General features: G+C 36.8%; 1 protein-coding gene across 3 annotated transcripts in view; it reads right to left on the bottom strand.

Moving 5' to 3' along the window:
• Nucleotides 1-13,132, bottom strand: part of CTNNA2 (catenin alpha 2) — a 460,565-nt gene that overhangs the window by 395,366 nt on the left and 52,067 nt on the right. For all 3 annotated transcript variants that reach the window (XM_086891553.1, XM_086891554.1, XM_086891555.1), the window contains exon 2: nt 10,850-10,956. In XM_086891553.1, coding sequence (XP_086747679.1) covers nt 10,850-10,951 — 102 coding nt within the window. In that variant the 5' untranslated portion in view covers nt 10,952-10,956. The remainder of the gene's footprint in view (nt 1-10,849; nt 10,957-13,132) is intronic.

The following is a 13,132-nucleotide window of genomic DNA, read 5'->3' as shown; positions in this document are numbered from 1 at the left end:
GACAAAAAAGAAACAAGAAAATGAAGATAGATATATAGCTATAGATATTGAAATAGATACAATGTTATGCTTCATATGCATGCATTTCCCTCAAATTCTTCCATCCTTGTCAGAAAATTATAAAACTACCTGCCAATTAAAGTATTTCAAGCAGGGTAGTAAAAGCTTAATCATTCCACACTAAGGGTGTAGATAGGTGCAATTCCCTGGGAAAAAATTGCATACTTTAATACAAATTCCCTGAAAACAACTCCATATTCAGGAGGCATTCAGCACACTGGATTCATTATGCTTTTACATGAACACCTTCCAGTGGAAGTGTTTATTATTAGCAGAAGCAGATACAATATATTTTCATTACCAAGGAGCAAGATGAAATTAATCAGAAAAATTAATTCCCGTTGCAAATCTCGTTTCTCCGAAAGCTTTCTCTGAAAATTTACAGATTAATTGTTTGTACAAGGAGATAAGGATTTAGAGCAAGAAAATGCACAGGTGTCAGTCTTGTCCAGTGGTGACTCCATCCTGGAGCTGGCTGGAATTGGCTCCATGGACATGGAGAAGCTTCCAGCAAAGTTATCTTGACACTTAATGTGAGTATTGTTCTTTTCAAACCTGTTTTAAAGATGAAAATAGATGAAATTGATTATGGGAAACATCTAAAACTAAGAAATACAGTTTAATTTTCACTTAAGAAACCGGTAGAGTGGAAAAGGATAAACCAGAATTTGGTAGTCCCTATCTTAACCTGGCCATGAAAATCCAATAATTCTGATTTATCCTTTTCCACTCCACCAGTTTCTTAAGAGAAAATTAAACTGTATTTCTTAGTTTAAAATGTTTCACATAATCAATTTCATCTATTTTCATCTTTAAAACAGGTTTGAAAAGAACAATACTCACATTAAGTGTCAAGGTTACTTTGTTATGACTACACTTTTTTTTTTTTTGCTAAACATCATTTTATTTGTGAAGGAAGTGAGGAAATTTGTGCAGATGGTCCCTTGTACCACACTGAACCAAAAAACTGAATGAGAATGAAAATTCTAGCACTGACTTCATTTAGGATATTAAAAAGACTTATTTTAAAAAACAGATAACCACACAAAGGAAAATTTCTACTCAGCAGAGAAATATTCCTTGTGTATTCATCAAAGGTCATCTGCACAATATTGAATTAACCTGTGTTGAATAAGCTAAGCATGAGTTATACATCCTTAATACCATCGTTATAAATTAGTAAAAGGTCTGAAGTCTCCTCAATGAGTACCAAAGTACTGCAGGGGTACAGAGAAATAGACTAAGTAAGAGAGAAAATCCAAGCTATAACGGGGAAAATATTAATCAACCCATTGAAATAGACAAGTAGAAGAGGATATTTCTTCTCAATCTGACCATTTTCTGCTCAGACACATAATATTCAAGAACACCAACCATTGATGAGCTTGTGAGAAAAGATACTGAAAATTAATTTACCAAACAGGAAAATAAATATGGTAATTTACATCGTGTGCTTAAGGCACAATTACACCATTTTCTTCATGCAAAACTGCATCTAAATTTCTCTGGCTGAAAATCAAGGTCGTTTTTAAAATACATCAAAAGCTCAGATCTCTCCAGTTACAAAAAAAAAAAAAAGAAATTAATTTCATAAAACAGTCAAACATTATCAAAAAGTCTACTTGGATCCATTAAAAGGTGCATACCCAATGGAATCAATATTCCAAAGAAATAAACACAGGAAACAAACAGAAAACAAACCAAAATTATCCATGTACCCATGCCCTGAATGCTTTAAACTGCAAATAAATCAGTCTTCAGAAATACATATTGAAGGGCAAAGGAACAGAAACTGCCATTGCTTCTCAGAACATGGATCATTAGAATTAGGTTAATTAACACCTCAAAGCAAAATCTTGTAATTAGGGTATTATTTTAGTAATTAGGATTATTTTCTATCCTTTCTAACTTTTGTAGACTGATGACACATTAACTAATGAAGTTAATGGAAAAGAAGAAAGTAAGATTTTCAGATCACTCTGAAGAATGAAGCTAAGATGGATTGCAAACTTCAATATCCAAATTGCTCCCGAAGTCATTAGAAGCATACATATTTAATCACAGAGGTGGTGTATCTATTTTCTCTTTTCCCTGGCAAAACTGATCGATGACAGAAAATAAGCAACCCTGCTCCCTTCTTCCTCCCTGATTCAGAAAGAGAAAAGACCCATTTCTGCAGGGTTTTGTTCTTCCAGTAATATTTTCCCATTTTTACGACTCCTGGTGGACCTCAAGCACTCACCTCAAGAGTCATTAAGGTTGGAAAAGACCTTTAAGATCAACAAGTCCAACCATTAACAGTGGACAACTAAACCACACCCTCAAGTGCCACATCCACAGGTTTTTTGACCACTTCCAGGGATGGGGACTCCATTCCCTTAACAACTCTTTCCATGAAAAAAATTTTCCCAAATATCCGATCTAAACCTCCCCTGGCCCAGCCTGAGCTGTTCCCTCTCCTCCTGTCCCTGTTCCCTGCGAGCAGAGCCCGACCCCCCCGGCTGTCCCCTCCTGGCAGGGAGTTGTGCAGAGCCAGAAGGGCCCCCTGAGCCTCCTTTTCTCCAGGCTGAGCCCCTTTCCAGCTCCCTCAGCAGCTCCTGGGGCTCCAGAGCCTTCCCCAGCTCCAATCCCTTCCCCAAACTCTCTCCAGCCCCTCAGTGTCTCTCTTGTCACGAGGGTCCCAAACTGACCCCAGGATTTAAAATGCCTCACGAGTGCCACATTTCAATAATATATCAAATTCTTCATCAAAGATTCAGGTAGCATTAATTTTCCCATCTTTTTAGGAGTACTGTTCCAGCTTGCATGTAATTTACACTTTATTCAGAGTTTATATTCACTTAACATTTCATTTCAAGCCAGAGGATTTTGCAGGATTAATAAAAAACCTTCACTACAAGACAACCTCTTGCTGGTAGACAAAAATACACTGGTTATGATCATAATGCCTCTTAACTTACTAAGTTACTATTTCTACAAATACCTACTCCAAAATCCCTGCTGAGGGTGTTTAGTGTTTGGATATTTTAGTTTCAGGGTGTGAATCCCATATTCTAGTTTAGTTTAGATGAGAATAATAAAATATTATTTATACTGTGCTACCAGAAATAGTCTCAAAATCTATACTGGCAGCAAATCTAAGACAATTGCTTTTTAATTGATAAGCCTTTGTATAGATGAAATGCATCCAAAGTCTTTAGGCTTCCATTAAAAGACAAAACCATAATAATTCACATAATTCTTCTCTGATCTCATTCCAATTTGTCAACAGCTTTTTTGAGAAGGGGAAATCCTTCCAATAATAATCTCATTAACAAACATTATATTACAACAATAATAATGCCTAAATAAAATTTACTTTACACCCAGCAACTGATGCACTTAAGGATAATTTTATCATGTTATGATGAGTTCACATTCAGCTGGATATTTGAACAGCTATTTTGAAGTTGCTGCTTAACAAACCATACCAAGACCCTGCTCATACAGTGTGTGACTAAAATTATTTATTTTAATACACTGGATTCACATTTAATGATATGAGAAACATTTTTTTTCAAGTTTCCCCCATGTTAAAACATTATATTTGTATGACAAAAGTATCTAGATTTACAAACATTCCAGTTATATAAATTAGTATATTTGCACTTGCATCTCCTGCAGTAATTCTAAAGTCTTTAATTTAACAACTGGAAAAAAAATTTATTCAAACACTTTGAGTAAATTAAAGTTTGTGATATCAACCAGAATTTGCTTATCAGACAAAATGAAAATAATTTCTTATTTTTTATCAATGCCACTGCCTTTTAACTACACTCTGGTCAAATGTAAGGTGATATACCTATCCTGCATTTTTAACATAAAAGAAGACAAATATAATTTGCTTATATATTTGTTGACCCTGAGAAACTCTGGAAGTGACAGGTAGTTCACAAGGTATTCTGAAAAAAACCCCAAAACACAGAACAGCTTTTCAAGCAAATACAGAAAAAATCATCTAAAAATGCAACCAAAGCCAGTTTTCCCTCAAAAGATGTTCCCCTTCTACAGGGATGGCCCGAGTTAAATCAACAGGATTGCTAGGAACCTGCTGAGTTGTGCATTTGGGGACATCTCTGTTTCACTAGGTCTCTCTCTACATCTTCAAGGACACAAGCAAAAACAAACCACCTCAGTAATTTTAGTAATTTTTTTTGATCTCCCTGATTAAAGTTTGGAAATCCCAGACAAGAACATTTTCTGAGAAGTCTTCCATGAAAACTGCCAGAAAACCATCTGCAAGAATAGAACTGAGTTAGAAAGCTGTCTAGACGAGTTCCAAAGATACTATTTCAGGATACAGGATGGAGACAGGATCAGGGACCTTCCTGAGCTCCAGCAATGAAACTGCTTGCATTAATTCTCTCCTACATTTACAGGAAAGAATCATCAAGGCTGGATGGGGCTTGGAGCAACCTGGGATAGTGGAAGGTGTTCCTGCCCATGGCAGGGGTTGGAACAAAGATCTTTCAGGTCCCTTCCAACCAAACCATTCTGCAAAGAAAATGATTCTATCCGTATCACATAAAGACAAAAACACTTTCTGCTAACCCTGAGCCACTAAGAATTGTCTAATGATGAAGAAAATTGAGGAGTTAGCCAATGCATGGAAAATCTAGCATTTAATTACAAACAATTACAAATTAGAGCAGGTTCATTTTAGCCATGAGCTTGTCTCAGTCACAGCTTATTGCACACCTAAGATACTCCCAGCACAATCTGCATTTCCAGCTACGACACACCAGTGACAAATTTTCTCACCATCTTTTCACACTGGCTTGTGCAGCAGGAGAGGAGAAAAAGCAGCCATCATATGGCATTGCTCTGAGTTAAGACCCATCATTCCATAAAAGCAGACCATGGAAGTAATGATTGAGACCTAAAGCCCTCTGAGTCCTCGTTCTTCCCTCTGCAAATGCCAACCTGCACACGCATAAACTCCAAAGTACAAACACGCCCACAAACACCTCTAAACGCTGAATAAAATGGGAGGCACAGACTGACAAGGTCCAGACCTTACAGGACACTGCATGCTATAAATATCATGCAGCTTACAAGCACAGGAGAATGAAAATAGAAAAGACAAAATTGAGCTAAAGGTTCTCACAGACAGCACAAAAAGTCTCCACACTGAGAAGATCCCAACTAGAGCTGGCAGAAAGGCACAGATGTTACTGAATCCAATGGCAAACAAGAAACAGGGATGGCCAGAGGGCAGCAGATGCCTCTCACAGAAGCTAATGGTTGAAAAAACATCCTGAATTAAAAAGGCAGCTGGTAGTTTTCAGTTCAGGAATTATTTTAAGCAATACATAGTGCAGACTTAGGACAAGAACAAATGGCCATAAATTGTGCCATGGGAGGTTTAGATGTGAACAATTTCTTCAATGAAAGCGTGGTCATGCACCAGGACAGGCTGCCCAGGGCAGTGCTGGAGTATCTGGAGGGATTTAAAATCTAAAATTTAAATTTAAATCCCTGGAGGGATTTAAAAGCCATGTGGATGTGGCACTTGGGGACATGGGGCAGTGGTGGCCTTGGCAGTGCTGGGGAACAGTTGGACTTGAGGATCTTGGAGGGATTTTCCAACTTGAACAATTTTATGATTCTGTAATGCTGGAAAGAGAAAGGAGGATTCTCTTCCTATGCAAAACAATAACTTCATGAAAATGTTTAAAGTTCAGTTTCAAAGAGAAAAGTTCCATATTCCTTTTGTGATACAATTTGACTTTGTCTCCCCAGCATGGAGCAGCCGTCATCTCATCCATGCCAGGGAAGGCTGGTGCACTCCCACACTCCCAAAAACACCACAGATTTAGGACTGCTCTGACAGAAAGAGTTTAAACAAGAATTAGTTTAATGGGAGATCAGTCCTGTTCAGGTAAAAAAAGAAAAAAAAAGAAAAAAAACTTACCTAATATTTACCTTATTATACAACTGAATTGAGACTGAATGATAAATAAACCTTTATGATTCATTTTCCCTTAGGTCTGTCTTGAAGGCAACTTCAGCTGAATCCAGTTATCAAATAAAGAAATTGCTGGAGAATTCAATGCAAATACTAAAGCAAGTGCAACAGGTATCAGGCATAAAGTTCTCTGTTACCCACCTTCTCCCAAACTTGTCTGAAATACGCAAAGACATTCACCAACCCTCCAAAAGGAAAGCTGTGGTTCAAATGCAGATGACAAGACTAATAAATAATATATTTCCCATGGAAAAGAGCACACCAGATTTAGGGTTCAAATGCAGTAAAACCCAGTTCAGCAAATATAAGTAATATCTAATTAACTGGAACAATTGGGAAGATAGTTGTATTTTTATATTTATGGTCATATGGAAAATTTCCCATTTTCGAAACACAGAGTACAAGGAGTTGGATTAGTCCTAAATTCATGAATAATAACGTCAGCCATGATTATTATGATTTTCTACATATACTATACAAAATAAAACTATTTGGAATTCTAACCAATAAATTATTTTTTTCATAGGTATAGACAATTAATTAATTACTGAGTGATGCTGTTATTTAAAAAAATGCAAAATCATTAATCATTAGATTTTTGTCTGCCATATGATATACTGTTGCTTCCTTTAAGATGCTGTAACTGGCATCTTAAATTTATTGGGAAAAAAAACCCCACAAAACATGCACTGCAATTCAGAACTGTCTCCTCCCAGCAAATCTAGAAGGACAAAAATGTGTCATACTGAAGGAAAACAAAATCACTCATGAACAATCTGCAGCAGGAACGTTCACCATTATTTGTGCTGTTGTTAAAACTCTGCAATAATAAGTAACAGTCCAAAAATGTAAAGATCCTAAAAGGCCCAGCTGCTGCCTGGCTCTGGTAATAAAGGCACAGTTATAAAACAGCCACACTGCTATTTAATATTCTTAGGCAAAACTAATGAAAAGTACCACAGATTGACATTAGAAAATTTTAATCTTAGCAAAAGAGCAAATCTTATCTTCAAAAACTTGACACAGCTCCTTCATCTTTTCATCTATGATTATTATTATTATTATAATCATACATGATTATTTTTTGGTGTTTTTCCAAAAAACAATTGCATGGATGTTGGTGGTTTATAGTTGGCATTTATTTCTTTTCTCTTCTTAACACACACACACACACACACATATATATATATATCTTGCATTCCTATTCTTATTTAATTAGCACTCAAAACCACCAGAAACAAAAAAATATCCCCTGACTCCTTATGGACAATCTCCAAAAGTCTTATTTTTCAGCTATACATAAAATATCATGTAATTGCAGTTAAAACCTTCTTAAAAAAGGAATTCTTTTTCTTAGGAATACCACCCACAGTCTAACAAATAAAACTCCAGCCCACTTGGTTACTATGCAGGAAGGTGACAGTAATAGGCAGCAACCCTTGAGAATTCATTTTAGTCATATTTCCTTATAAACATGCAATGGAATTAAAAATTCTAAGACATAGTAAAAAAAAAAAAAGGTCAGAAAACAAAAGCAGCAATAAATACAATTACCTTATGCTTTTAGCTAATTGTGACACTGAAGCCAGAGAAAAGAAACACATCTCAATTAGTAATTTCAACGCTAATCATTTTATTTTCTAGCACGTATTTCTTAGAAAATCTCAGTAATGGCAAATTAATAAATGGTGTGACAGGCCCTACCTGCTCCTCTTCCACCACAACAACAAGCACTGGGAAAAGGGTACCCCAGCAAGCTCCAACCCTCTCACATCTCTGACAACCACACCAAGTTTTAATTAGTTTGCTAGTTCAGGGCTTCCTAGAATAAATGCAGTTCTGTCATTTCTAATGCATTCTCATGATCAGTTAATAGATTTTTGGATTTTTTTTTTATTTCATTTTTTGCCTCCAGCTCAGACAACCTTCTTGTCTTATAATTCTTTCTAAATCAATTCCAAGGTTATTCATATTTTCTCATCTGGAACACTAATGAGCTTGTCTAAAATTCACTTTTAATGCACCATTCTCCCACTGAGGTGTTTTTTGTCAAATCCACATCACATTTCTGCGTTACCCTCTGAACTATCGGTAGAAACCAGTGGATGTGCCATCATTTGGAAATCTGTCAGTCATGTGCCTATACATACACTGAGTTCAAAGTTCACAAAGGACTAAATTAGCATTTTTGGAGCCCTAAAACCTGTGTACAATGATTTCCACTTTTTCCAGCATTGTCCAAGATCATCCACTGCTTGGAGAACAAGAGGGTACTCTGACTATTCAAATCAGAATGCCAAAATAATACATGAATTTGTCCTGGTGGTGATGGAAGTCACAGGATCAGGAAAATTTTGGCTGTAGAGGGCTCAGGATTTCATCTTCTCCAAACTGCTGGTCAAAGCTCCTCTACAATTCCCTGAAAGGAGGGTGTGCCAAGGTGGGGATGGGCCTGTTCCCCCAGAGAAGCAGCAAGAGAACAGGAGGCCATGGCCTCAGGTTGTACCAGGGGAGGGCCAGGTTGGACACCAGGAGGAATTTCTTCACTGAAAGGATGGTCAGGCATTGGAACTGCCCAGGGAGGTTGGGAGCTCCATCCCTGGAGGTGTCCAAGGGAGGACTGGACATGCACTCAGTGCTCTGGGCTGGCGACAAGGTGGGGACTGGTTCAGGTTGGACTCAATGAACTCGGAGGACTTTTCCAACCTGAATTACTCTGTGGAAGTAGGACGGCCTTCAAAGGTCACTCAGGAACTTTTGCAGCAAAGTTATTCTGCAATTTGTGGCCATTAAATCTCTCTCTTCTATCCAGTGATCTGTTTCAATGATTTATGGCAGAACTTCCCATCTCTATGATCTTCTCATTAAGCAGCTCATTTGAATCCACAAGTGGACTTCAGAGCTCAAAGTGAATGGGATTAAATAACTATTACATTTATTTATTTATTTGTTTGTTTGCCAAGATAAAGTTTCAAATTAGATGTTCTCTCTCTCTCTCAGGAGGGAAATTGCTTTGAAACTTTTCAAGGAGATCCCAGTCTTTGCACGTGGCATCTTGTGAAGGCTGCCACTGCACGGGGAGATTGAGTTCAGAGCCCCCACAGAGCTAAACCAGAGACTATTCCTGACCTGAGCAGACTGCAAATGCAATTCCAGGCACAGAAGAAAATAAAAAGTCTTTAAAACTGGTATGATCATTAACCTATCTGAGAAAAACAGAGCAGCTGAATAGCTTCAGCTAAAAATGCAAAAGATAAGTGAAATCCGAAGGTAAGACATTTTTCATCACTTGGAGTTTTTGTGATTACATTTGTGTGGCTCATATGAAACACATTTTAGTCAAACATACTCCACTGGAATCAAATAGAGGGAAATAAGTAAAACTACTTATTTCCCTAATACAAGAAATCAAATTACGTGCTCAGAAAGGAGGTTTTATTTTATTTATTTATTCATTCATATTTTCTAGAAACCTATGAAAAGAAGAAATCAGAATGAAAATATTCATAAAAGTTGAATAAAACAATAGCCTAAAGAATGGAAATATTCATAAAAGTTGAATAAAACAATAGCCTAGCATTTCTCTACCCTCTCTTGGCAGCATTTTGTTTTCCCTAGTTTCCTTGACATGCTGCTAAAATAGAAACACATTGTTCCTCATCAAAACACAATCTTGGGAACATGAGTTTTTATCATTGAAGACATCCACAGTCCTGTAGCTCCAGCTTGTAATTTCTCAATTTACATTTGCTGAAGTGTGCTATCAAACAAAGGTGTAGCTGAGCCCAAAGTTAACCCAGCACCTGGTGAAACCATGCAGCTTCTGGGCTGATGTTTTCTCTTCTCTGGGCAAAGCAGTGGAAAATAAAGCAAAAGGAGATCAGGAAATTCCCTCAGAGAGGAGCCAGTAACGACAGTTTCACAACAGAGTTTGGTGCACAGCAGCTTCACTTGCTGGGCCAACATCAGTACCAGAATAACAGAGATCTGGCAACCTCATATCCACTTGGTTTCACAGTGAATTCAGGATTTTAGTCTGTCTTTCATATCAAAAACAAAATGATCAGGGTTTAAATGGAAGTTAATTACCATGTTTTCACCATGTGAAATGAAGTATCTCTCTCTCTGCCTTGAGTCTGTAAAGTACAGACTCAGTGTACACAGTTAGAGACTTTCATGTCCAGAATAATTTGTAGAAAAATAACATAATTTTTTTTCAAGATCAAAGAAAGACAACCAGATGTCATTTCTTTGGAAAGTGACTCACTGAGAGAGCAGAGGAACCATACAGAGACATAATTTGGAGGGATTTAAAGAAGCAGCTTTCCATTATTAACAGCAACTCAGAAAGGCACCAGGCCTTTACATACACCCCTAGTGATGGCAGCATGGAATGAAACAGGTTTTAACAGTTTCTGTAATTTGGATGGTTGGTTTTGCTTTGTTTTTATTTTGAACCTGTCTTTCATGGTAAAATAACAAACCAGTAGCATATCTCAGTCAGATCCCTGTCTTAGACTGACTGTGTGTTAAGTTTCTAAATTGCCTTATAAGACAGACATAAGTAAATAGTTGTTGCTACTGTACTCCTGCTCACATTTTGAGACTATAAATTATTTAGAACAAGAGTCTCTAAACACATTTGAACAGAGCTTTCCAACAGAGATCACGAACAAAAACTGCTTATGTTTTTATTATCAAATACTATTAAGATAATTACGTAAAAAGAGCAAACACAGCATCAGGCTGAAGGAAGAAACAAAGCAAACCAAAGACACTTGCCTGGGTAACAAGTGGCTCCAATAGTCTCTCCACTGTGAGAGTCCTGATTTCCAAACTTTTGGGGTCCCATTTCAAAATGATAGGTGATGTTGCAGAAGTCATACTCCCTGGAACAGATAAAATTACATTAAAATTATTAGTGTAATACCCACATCATGCATAGCTTTTACTTAAAGAATAAATATATATAGCCACATAGTTCTCCACAATCTTCCAGGTGTTCCTTTACTCCCATGAACTCCCTGGTGAGCCACTGCCACATCCAATGGGGGCTTAGACATTTATATTCTGAATTCTTTTTACTCCTGTACCTCCAACACCGCAGCAAATGGGTGTGTCCTGAAGGAACCACATCCCATGGAGGGCACAGGCAGGAGCAGGTTTATCCTGAAGGACTCCACCCCACAGAGAGACCCCAAACTGGAGCACAGGAAAATGTCAGGAAGGAGCAGGAGTTTTACGAACTTACCACAACCCTCCCATCACCCTGCGCCGCTCAGAGTGGGACAGGCAAGGAATTGAAGAGTCAGAAGTGGAATAAAACAAATTCAACAACTCTGTTCAGATTTTTGAATCAAACTTCCCCCACAGTATTCAGCATTTCTGAATTCTGCATCAAGGAGTACTCATTTAAAGCCAAATCAGATTCTCCAGACCACCTTAGGCTGAAGAGCTTAAACAAAGCCCAAAATGAAGACAACAGCAAATTGCTGTCATTTTATTCACCATTTCAGGTTTTCATGCAATTTTCTAGACAGTTGACTTCATTTTGGAAATTCCAGATACAGAGAAGTCCGGCTGTCAGGCTGTAAGAAACATCCAACACACCTCATTGAGCTGGAAAGTGATTTAAGTATTTGGTGACAAGCAAAGCCTCATATAAGTTAACTTATCCACCAAACCCAAGAAGACAAAAAAATCTAATAAGAAAATTTTAATTTTAAACAATTCTGATTTCAATACTCCACTTTATTTTAAAATTAAAATGAAAAATTAGAAGTCTCATATACCATGAGAAAACTCAGCAGATAAAGAGAATATCATATTGGATATAATCACTAATATCATATTGGACATCGTGTGAGATTCAAGTCAAGCCCCTTTGTATACAATACCCCAAATATTTTAAATTGTTTTCTCCAGAAAAGAATTTTAGCATTTTTAACTTAGTAACTTTGGTATTTTATCTTAGTATTTTTAACCAATAAGTTAATTTCAGTAATAAAATTTACAAATAAATAAACAGATGAATCACCACCCTAATTAAGGGAACGAAATCCAAAGAAATTCAGCCATTGTTCCTTCATTCACAATCCACTTCATGAAGCAGAATTCAGTAAGGTACTTACTCAGGATTTAGCACCATTATCCAGTATATACAAAATAAATTCTACTGCTCTACTCAGGAGAATGTCTTGAGTAATCACTATCAATCAATATAAACAGGCTGGCAAAAGTTCTCACTGGGTTAAAATACTTCTCAAAAAGAGAGGCATATCAGAACTCCCTAATCAATGTATTTATAAATCACATGTAAAACCACCATTAGCCTCCTCTCACTTGCAAAGATTTGGTAACAGAATTATCAGATAATATCTAGTGAGTGCTAAAATCACTCGTTTAGTTTCCACTCTTCCACAAAAACCCATTCAGTTTCATATTTTACAGTGCTGAAAACACCCAGGCGTGATTAAAGAAAACTGTGAGACAGTTTCGAGTTGCTGTAAACATGGTTGATGTGGGAGCCATCATTTTTTTCAATATTTAATTATCTTTCAGAGCCTGTTTATTTTTTATATAAAGTTGGTTGCCACTCCCGTTGGCCTGTGGAATTCAAAAAATAAGCCTGAAGTAAACAATTATTCTAACTGGTTAATTATGAGTTATGATACTTTCAAATGTGTCACAGTCTTTCTTTTCACTAAGCACACTTTTCCTCACTAACTATTAACATGAGAACTCAAACTTGTCGTAATTCAAAAACAAATTCAAAGCTGTACCATATTCCAGAACCTACAAAAGCAAATTAATTTCAGTGGATAGAAGTCATGCAGGTGATACTAAAAATAACCTGGGTGATCAGTTGTTACAGCCAGAATACAGCCTCAGGTTCAACCTTTACTAAAAAAGAGAATAAATATCACTCAAAACTCAATATAAAAGGGTAAGTGTGGCTTTTAAATATAAAAAGGGCTCATGCAAGAAAAAACCTTATTAAAAACTTATGACAGTTTTTCATTTGAAGTCAAATCTACACAACAGCAAATAAGTAAAAATAAAGTA

This window comes from Cyanistes caeruleus, chromosome 5, assembly GCF_971803275.1.
Source record: "Cyanistes caeruleus chromosome 5, bCyaCae1.hap1.1, whole genome shotgun sequence".
Taxonomy (NCBI): Eukaryota; Metazoa; Chordata; class Aves; order Passeriformes; family Paridae; genus Cyanistes; species Cyanistes caeruleus.
Note: the sequence above shows the minus strand (reverse complement) of the source record. Positions and strands in the feature narration are given on the sequence as shown.